At 35.1% G+C, this 9,884-nt stretch overlaps 1 protein-coding gene across 1 annotated transcript in view; it reads left to right on the forward strand.

The window, feature by feature from the left end:
* The first annotated feature begins 3,617 nt into the window (after positions 1-3,617).
* Positions 3,618-9,884, forward strand: part of LOC110033379 (L-gulonolactone oxidase 3) — a 43,112-nt gene continuing 36,845 nt past the window's right edge. Inside the window, exon 1 of the mRNA XM_020737337.1 lies at positions 3,618-4,334. Coding sequence (XP_020592996.1) covers positions 3,666-4,334 — 669 coding nt within the window. The 5' untranslated portion in view covers positions 3,618-3,665. The remainder of the gene's footprint in view (positions 4,335-9,884) is intronic.

Raw genomic sequence — 9,884 nt, forward strand, 5'->3', positions numbered from 1 at the left:
ATGAATAATAAATAGTCTCAAGTCACTAAAGTGAATATCCTACACGTGTGATATCAAAAATTGATGCAAACAATAAACTTTAATTTATTAAAGAGTTGAATTTAACCTCCATAAGATACCCGGAAATATACTTGATGGTCTTTCGCCTTGCATCCCAAGCCTTCGTATAAGATACCCAGACATTAAATTTAACCTCCATAAGAGCCATACTCTCTTTATGTTTTCAATCAAAACGACATCCAGTGTTTGGAAGAATGTAATAACAAATAAATTTAGATGTGCACTGACGGTGATTGCTAGTAAGAATTTTATATGCAAAAGAGTGATCACCAATTACAGATTATGTCTTCCATGCTCCCACAAGCCTCTTGTTCCTAGCTCCATGCAAACACCACAAGCATGATCGAGATGGATGGTCATGGTGCATAAAACTTAATCAGGATTTATTGGAAAGTATATCTCAATTTTAATATTTTTTAGTATGCACCAACTATTAACTATAAACTATAAGTTTGTTTTTGTGGAGAATGGCATGCCCTCATATAACTCATCTAGAATCCGCCCTTTATACATTGTGTTTATTTGACACGTTGAAGCTTCACATTGACATCCTTGTCTCAATTCTCTATTGTATGAGAAGCTTGAACATAATCATTGCGAGAAATCATAGCATCAAGAATGGATGCATTATTTGTGGAATGGTCTATAATCAATCTATGACCCATAACCTTTGTCGCATCTGTCTCAATTAGTTCATCTATTCTATTATCATAATCACTACCATAATCATCATTTGTGCCACCGACCAAAGCCTCATAACCTCCTCTCTCCTATGTAATTTGAGTATCATCTAGTGTTGTGTCATCAATATGTATCTAATGATGATGACTACTCAAAACAAGAATGCCTACAAGGAGTGTAGTTGTGGTAATTCATTAAATTGTCTTTTGAGATATCAATGCAATCAAGAGCCGAATATTTTGAAGGACCAAACTACTCAAAACAAGAATGCCTACAAGGAGTGTAGTAGTGGTAATTCATTAAATTGGCTTTTGAGATATCAGTGCAATCAAGAGTCGAATATTTTGAAGGACCAGCTACACTTGTAAGTAGAGTTTGAATATCACTTTCAGGTAAAACACTATAATCCTAAATTTTTGCATATATAACAAAGTTTAATTGTTGAGCAACTTATAGTACACACTGTAGTCTCATCGTCTTTAATTAGAGTTGCGACATAGCCTTGACCAATAGGAAATCAACTTACAAACGATTGATATTATGTGAGTTTTAGGATCACTATTCAGGGCACAAAGCACTTCACAACGTAGTTGATCAGAAGTTGAATATGTCAATATATACAAAGGCCGAAGACGACCTGCTATGTAGCTTGAGTTGAAGTTATCAGAAGTAACTGATTTACGATCTTAATATAACATAAATGTTGAAACTTGCCGACTCATTTCTTATTAATGAATCTATGTAATAATTTGTGATGAGTCAAGCCAATTGTCTAATATATAAGGACAATGATTTTTTGCTGTTGTTGAAGTTAGAAATGATGATTTTTTTTAGTTTATTATTATTATTATTATTATTATTATTATTATTATTATTATTAAATACTTATATTAATCTAATTATAACTAAACTTTTCTTAAATTATCAGATTTCTTCCGTCAATATTTATAAATATTCAAGTTTCTCGTTACAATTTCTCTTAATGTATATGAAAGTGTAATTGTAGGCTACACAAACTTCTAGGTGAGGAGGGCGTACAAGTTCTCTTAGGTCACAAGCTTTCCTTAGACAATTTATTTCTTTTTGATAAAGTTCTATTTAACTTTAAAACAACACCATGTTTAACAAATTAAAGTTAACAAAACTTATCTTGTCAGTCAAAGTATAAATTTGATCACCAGTTGTATAAATATGTTCACTAGTTAATATGATCATAATTTATGTGATTTGAAACTAAACTACCTTTTATGACAAAATGCACATGTCTACATAAGTAAAAAAATAAACTTGAAAAAAATGGATTATTATTATTATTATTATTATTATTATTATTATTATTATCATCATCATCATCATCATTACTATAATTCATTTATTCAAATTTTTACTATTATTATTAATATTGGTAATTATTATCATTATTTATTAAATATTTTTATCTATAGTTTTGTTCTTTTTTATTTTTAAAGTTAATAATAATAATACTTTTATAATTAGTATCACATTTATTATTATTATTATTATTATTATTATTATTATTATTATTATTATTATTATTATTATTATTCCTATTCTAATTTACTAATTTAATATATCTGAATGTTTTTATTTATATTACTTATACTTATTTACACACTTTGGATATTTTCATTTTTAAATATTTTTATTATTCCAATTATTGCTATTACCATTATGATAATATCACAATTACAATTACAATTACAATTAATTTTCAAATATTAAAATAATAAGAGTAATATTATTATCGCTATTACAATTATTATTATAATTATAATCATCATTATTATTACTTTGTAATTTTTATTATTATTAATAATTATTATTTTCTTATTAATAATATATTTGATTTTTTCATAGTTTTTTTATTATTTTATTGTACTTATCTATTATTAATATTACTTTACGAATAATACTATTTATTATTATTATTATTATTATTATTATTATTATTATCATTATTTATCATCATCATTCTTATTATTTTAAATTATAAAATTATTAGCATAATTTTATATTTTCGGTTTTCTTTTTTATTTAATAATTATTATTATTCATGATAATAAAATTATAATATTTATTTTATATTTTTAGTTTTCTCTTTTTATTTAGTAATTAATATATATTAATTAAAAAATTATGAATATTATTTATAATTTTGGTTTTATTTTTTATTAAATTATTATATTATTACTATTTTAAGTTATAAAAGGATTAAAAAGGCTACAAATATTCAACAAAATGTTAATGAACCTAAAAAAAATCTCTTCTTCAACTATCAAGTTAATCATATCGTCATATTAAAACAAGAAAAAACAACAACAAAATGATTTGATTAATAAGAATACATAAAATACACCAAAGTAAACGATAATAACAAAATATTAAAAATAGTAAATAAAAACATGAATATATAGCAAATGGGCGCCCTGAAAAAAAAAAAATCTGAGTAACAAGATGACGATAGTGGTTGTTGTGGGCTCTCTGCCTGGTGAAATATTTGCGTACATAAGATGTATGCAGCGCTGCGTACATCAGAGGTTATTCTGGGGGTACAGGGGAGTTATATCTGGGTTATACCGGAGATTACAAGGGGGCATAACCCAGATATAACCCTATTATACTCCCTGAATAACCTCTGATGTATGCAGTGCTGTGTACGCAAATATTTCTCTGCCTGGGTATTTAGGGACGTAAATTTATGAAATTCCACCGATTACTCTGCTTGCCAAAACCAGTACTCTTATCTCATTTAAAAATTTTATTAAATTTATGATCCTCTCTCATAGATATAAATGTGAAAGAGCAAATTATGGAAATCTCTCAATACCCAATTTAAGGAATTTAATGCTCTTTAAATTGTTTTATCTATTTAGCTCTTAAAAAAATTCTGAAATTCGTCCAAAATGCCCACCCGGCTTCCCCTCCTCCCCTTCCTCCTTTTCCACCTCATTTCTCCATCCTTTACCCTTCCTCCGGCGCCGCCCATCCATTGCAACTCAACAGCAGGCCGCTGCACAATCTCCAATGCCTTTGGGCCGTGGAACGATCGCCATCCCTGTCTCGTCCCCTCCGTCGTTTACCCTTCCACAGAAGAAGAACTACTCGCCACTGTGGCCTCCGCCCGCCGCCTCAACCTCAAGGTCAAGGTCGTTAGTGGCTTCTCCCACACAATTCCTAAACTCGTCTGCCCGCCGCCCACAGGCTCTCTGCTCATCAGCACCGCTAGGTACAACTCAGGCGTGGCAATCGATCCGGCACGGCGCACGGTGACAGTCGATGCTGGCACGGGGTTGCGGGATATCGTCGACGCGGTGGAGGAGGCGGGATTTAGCCTTCTGGCGGCGCCGTACTGGGAGGGAGTCAGTATTGCGGGTCTGATTAGCACGGGATCGCATGGGAGCTCGTGGTGGGGGAAGGGCGGGGCGGTTCATGAGCATGTCGTGGCGATGCGCTTAGTCGTGCCGGCAGAGGCGGATGAGGGGTTCGCCAAGGTGGTGGAGATTGATGGGAGTACGCCGGAGCTCCTTAATGCAGCTAGGGTGTCCATTGGGCTCCTCGGAGTGATTTCTAAGGTCGGCCCTCTCTTATTATATATATATTTTTTATTTTTTAAAAAAGAGTGATGGTTTTTGTGATCTACCGGTAAACCCGGGAGCTCATAGTCTTCCACATTCCTACCAAGAGAAAGCTCTTCACACTTTGATACAAAAGATGAAAAAACGGTATGTAGATAATAATGAAAGTTTAGTTGTATATCAAAAACATGCCAACATGAGTCATCTTGAAATTAATAGAAGAGGTAACATTACATGCACAAGTTAACCAACCTCCTATGCAGCAGGCTAGAGGATACAATTAACTATGTCTAACCTAATAATCTCGTCGCCGCCCAGATAGAACAGAGAAGACGAGTGGACTCCTATGGCTCCAGGGCATATAACAAAGGCCTTCAGTATGCAGCTGCTCTACCTCGCAACCCACTGTACTCTCAGCCACCTACTTATACCTTTGGGCCTCACCGGCCAATTCTACACACGGGCTGAAATACCCTCCCCTATGCCTATGTATTTTAGGGGTACATCATGTAATTTTGTATTAATTTATTCCTATAAATAGGGGATTGCTTCCATTAATAGAGAGTACACAATCTTACATTTCATAATGTGTTATTGCTCTCTCTTCCTCTCTCATCTCGCTATGGTCTATTACTTTGGCGTGTCTCCCGAACAATTTCAAATTCAACATCTTAAAAGATGCAGTGAATGTGGAGTTATCCCGTCAACAATAAGAGATGCAAACGATCCCAAAGAGAAAGGAGCAACTAGAAAATAGGTGAACTATGGAACCTCATGTTTGTACAAGGGGAAGGAGATCGTCCCCCCCATCACATTGACCAACGATGACTTTACCAAATGGGGAAACCCCTGTGAAGAAGCTATATTTGTTACAAGAATTATTAGTAATTTTCATGTTGGGAGTATTCTCATCGACATTTGCAGCTCCGTGGAAATTTTGTTCAATTCGATGTTTGATAAATTTAATCTTATGGTCGACAGGTTGGTAGCTGTCCCACTTTTTGGGTTTTTCAGGTGAGAGGAAGGAGGCGTTGGACACAATGCTATTGACAATCACCTGGGGGAAGGAAAAAAGCAATACATAGAGAAGAAAGTTTTCTTGATTGTAGAATTGCCTCCAACCTACAATGTCATTTTCGGTTGCCCGCTATTGAACCATTTCAGAGCCGTAGTGTCAACTTATCATGTCACGGTGAAATTCTCGGGGAATGTGGAGGTCATCACCGTTAGAGAAGACTTGAGCAATTTTAAGTTTATTACCTTCAACCGGTCGGCAGCGTAGAACAGGAGCCACTCGACTACAAAACTGAAGGGAGGGCGGTCTTGAGACCAATGAGGCAACCCGAGAGATTCCAGTCGTCTAGGGTGAGCCTGGTAAGTCTTTTCTAATAAGTGAAGGCTTTGATGCAAAACATCAAGAGCGCCTGATCAAGACACTTCGAGACCAACACAATGTTTTCGCCTGCTCCGCCACAGATATGTCAAGAATACGGGTCGGTGTTGCATTTCATAGGCTGAACATGAGTCTGATGTCCAACCCATCAAGCAGAAGGTGAGCAACTTAGTGACCATGCTGTTGGATTCATCAAAGAAGAGGTGTTGAAACTGTGTGAGGCAGGGTATATTCAAGAAGTGCAATACCCCACCAAACTGTTAAACGTAGTCATGGCCTAAAGGCTAACAAGAAGTGGTGGATGTGTGTCGACTTCACGAACTTGAATGCAACCTGCTCGAAGGAATGCAACCCGCTGCTAAGGATCAACATCCTGGTGGATGCAGTAGTGGGATGCTCTGTAATGATCTTCCTGGTCGCTTTCTTCGCCTATCATCAGATCAGGATGAACTTGACAGACTTCACCGAGAAAACAACCTTAATCACGGCTAAGGGCGTGTTCTGCCATAATATAATGTCATTTGGGCTTATGAATGTTGGGGAACTTACCAATGCTTCATGGATGTAATTTTTAAAAACTAGAAGGGAAAAAAATATCGATATGTTGATGATGTTCTCGTAAAAAGCTGAATAGTAGAATAACACATACAGAATCTAAAAGAAATTTTTTAAACTTTAAGGAGGTATAACATGAGGTTGATCCCTCCAAAATGCATGTTCGGAGCCTTGACTAACAAGTTCCTAGGCTACCTCCTAACCCTCGAAGGCATTAAAGCAAACCCCGACAAAATCTAGGTGCTGATTGACATGTCTCTTTGTGGAACACCTGGGAAATTTTGAAATTAACCTGACAGTTCCTAACCTTGAGTCACTTCATTTTGAGGTCGGGTGACAAGTGCGCAACATTTTTCAAAACTCTCCTAAAGGCCGAGAGTTTCTGAGTTATAGACGAGTGCCAATATGCATTTAAGAACCTTAAGAATGCTTTAGCTTCCCCAACACTTCTTCAAAGCCCGAAACCAAATGAAGTACTCTTTCTATACTTAGGCGTAGGAGCAATGGTGATTAGTTAAGTGAGTTCGATATCACTTATATTCCACGGACAACCATAAAAGCTTAGGCAATTGCTGATTTCCTAGCAAACTTCTCAGAGCAGGGGGGCCTGACTAAAAAACAATCAGGACAAACGGAAGTGATGGATTATATACATAAACGACACCTCAAAAAGGATTGTAGCGGGGCTCGGGCTTTCTTTGAGCGACCCTGTGGGAGAGCAAGTGTACCATTCAGTAGTGGTGGAGTTTGATGTGACAAACAAAAAGGCGAAATATGCGGCTCTAATAGTCGGCCTACTCGACCCTCATCATGAAAGCAGACTCACAACTTGTGATGAACAAAATAAATGAAGAATTTGTAGAGGGGGATGAGACGATGATAAGGTACCTCAACAAGGGCAAGATAAAGATTTGAAAATTAATGCAGTTTCAGATCAAGCACATTTGCTAAGAGGAAAATCATGTGGCTGACATGCTATTCCGATATGTTCGTTCATGGAACAGGGAACTGATCCCGATATTCTTTTTTATATGTAGAATTTAAGAAGTTGACACCACTACTTGAAGATTTTAATCCCCGATAATGACACCGAAAATTTGATCCGAAACAAAGTAAGATTTCAATTATATTTTTAGGGATTCTACGCAAGTATATTTATCATTATCAAATAATATATGGCTTCCTGATTAAGCCCCGAATATCGATCCCATAGAGATCGAGGTTAATCACGGCGACTTTCAAGAGAAATTCTAGTTTAGAATAACACGCCCTAGCTTGGAAGGTCGATAAAAGTTTGGTTTTGATTTTATCCTATAATTATCACAACAATACTACTTCTACTTCTAAATTAAAATACTTAGTGAAAGTCAGAAAGTGGGGTTTTTAATATATTTAAAATACTCTTCCTCATGCAATGAAAGTAGTGACATGTGTAAAAGTAAAACAAGTAGTGAGAGAGATTGTGACAAATATGAGCAATTATATTATTTACCCTTACTCGAGATGTTATAAAGAATATTAGTTAATCTAAAGTTTGAATAGTTTTGAAGACGGGCTAGGCAGAGAAGATACTAGTTCTTACTCTAGAGTCCCCTCTTAGCCCTCCACATGGAGGCTAGCATTTCACATCAAAACCTAAAACAATAGACCAAATTAGGGGCATTAGCCTGCCACTCTAAAGTCCTATAATTCCACATCCTTTAAAGATTATTTCCCTATTTATTTGCACTTAACTATATAGACTACATTCTCATCCATACAATCTCATGTGATTCTACCACAGTTGATTGAGACAATACCATCCCAGATCTTACATGTTCTCACAACAGATTTTAACATGCAAGTTGATCAAGTTTACATGTAAATGAAGAACAAACTAAAATCATCACAATATATTCTCACTCTACTCGATTCTATATCCTACACATGCATACTAATTCATTACAAGAGGGAAGAGTAAAGAAAATTACTCATTACACATGGAGAAACAACAAAAATTTTTCATTGAACAAGAATTTGAAAACATACAAAAAGGTATTAAATTCAAATCAAATTACAATGAAAATACTTATCTTTAATAGAAATCAAACTCTTCTTGCATAGCCAAAGCAATCTCCTTACAATTCTTTTCAAGAACAAAGTGAGAAAGAAAGAAAAAATCTCTCACACTCTCTCTTTCTCTCACACCTTGCTGCCCCGCTTTGGGGCTAATGCCCAAGCCTTCTTCTCTTCTTCTCCTCTTTCAATTAATTCAAGAGTCTAAGAGTTATTTTAAAAACATTTCCAAGCCTTTCTTTTATAATTTCCCAAGAGAAGATGCTTAAGTGTCTCTTCAAATTAAGTGTCTCTTCAAATCTGTCCAGATTCAATGAATCTTTCAAATGGTGCTCGAAGTGCCTCTTCAAAACTACATATAACCATCCCAAATTCTTCTAGAAAGTCCCTTTTCTCATTTCCAATGAATTCCCCAAGAGATGCACGAAGCAACCCTTAAAAAATCGTCCAAATCTGATGTATATTCTAGAAGATATGTTGAATACCGTCACCGGCGCCTAAGCACCGTTTTTGGGCGCTTAAGCGCCTCCCTCTCTATCTGGTGGCACCTAAGTACCAATTTGGGCGCTTAAGCACATGGCACAGGCACTTAAGTGTCTGGTTTAGGTCCCCTTAGCTCCGGTGTGCCCCGGTTCGACCCGGTTTGCTCCGATTTGCTCCGTTTTGGTCCATTTTTGTTCCTTTTCCTCCAAAAAACTCCAAATTCTTCAATTTGATGTACCTAAAACCAAAAACACAAGAAAAAATATATTTAAAGTGCAATATCATTATAAAATAAAGCTTAAAAATAAGTACATTTTTAGGCGTATCAAAATCCCCCAAACTTAAAAATTACTTGTCCTCAAGTAATACTACATTTTTAAAATAATTTATGTAGATTAGAGTTAATGGGTCATCCCTTAGAATTGTTAAATTTTTGTTCAAAAAATGTGATAGTTCAAATTAGAAGAACTTCTTGTGAATCATACTAGCGCAGGGTCTACAATATTTATCATCAAACTTGGAAATTTGTTTTCCTATCTAGTTCAGAAATATATGCAAATTTTTCAAACTTCAGATCCTATGTACTTTAATTTCTAGACTTAAGAACTCTCTTAAAAATAATTTTTACTAATATAAGTATAAAAAGCAAGCTTAGGATTGTTCTAAGTTCTTTACTCTAGAAAGACTCAAGTGAAACCAATTTTTGATTAGGACTTCTCCTCAAGCTTCTCCTCACTTTATTCTTTTTTTTTCGGGATCTTTTTGATCAATTATTATTATTTTTTATTTCTTTTTTTATATGTGAGGATTAATATATCTGTTGACCTCACTTTTGGTTGAGGTCTAGAAATTTCTTTAGTAGCCTAGGTCTAGCCATAGGATTTTCTTATAGACTAGTCTTAGAAAACAAGAAAGGGTACCCTCACCATTAGAAACTCAAAACTCTTCTCTTTACTCAACTTGAAGTTCCACATATTGGTCCTAACCTCTAATATTTAGTAGGTAAGATCATTATGGGGGAAGCTCAAGAAAAGTTCCTATAGGGCTACTTGGCCTTAGGA

The sequence above is a fragment of the Phalaenopsis equestris genome, unplaced genomic scaffold (genome assembly GCF_001263595.1).
Source record: "Phalaenopsis equestris unplaced genomic scaffold, ASM126359v1 Scaffold001156, whole genome shotgun sequence".
In the NCBI taxonomy this organism is placed as follows: Eukaryota; Viridiplantae; Streptophyta; class Magnoliopsida; order Asparagales; family Orchidaceae; genus Phalaenopsis; species Phalaenopsis equestris.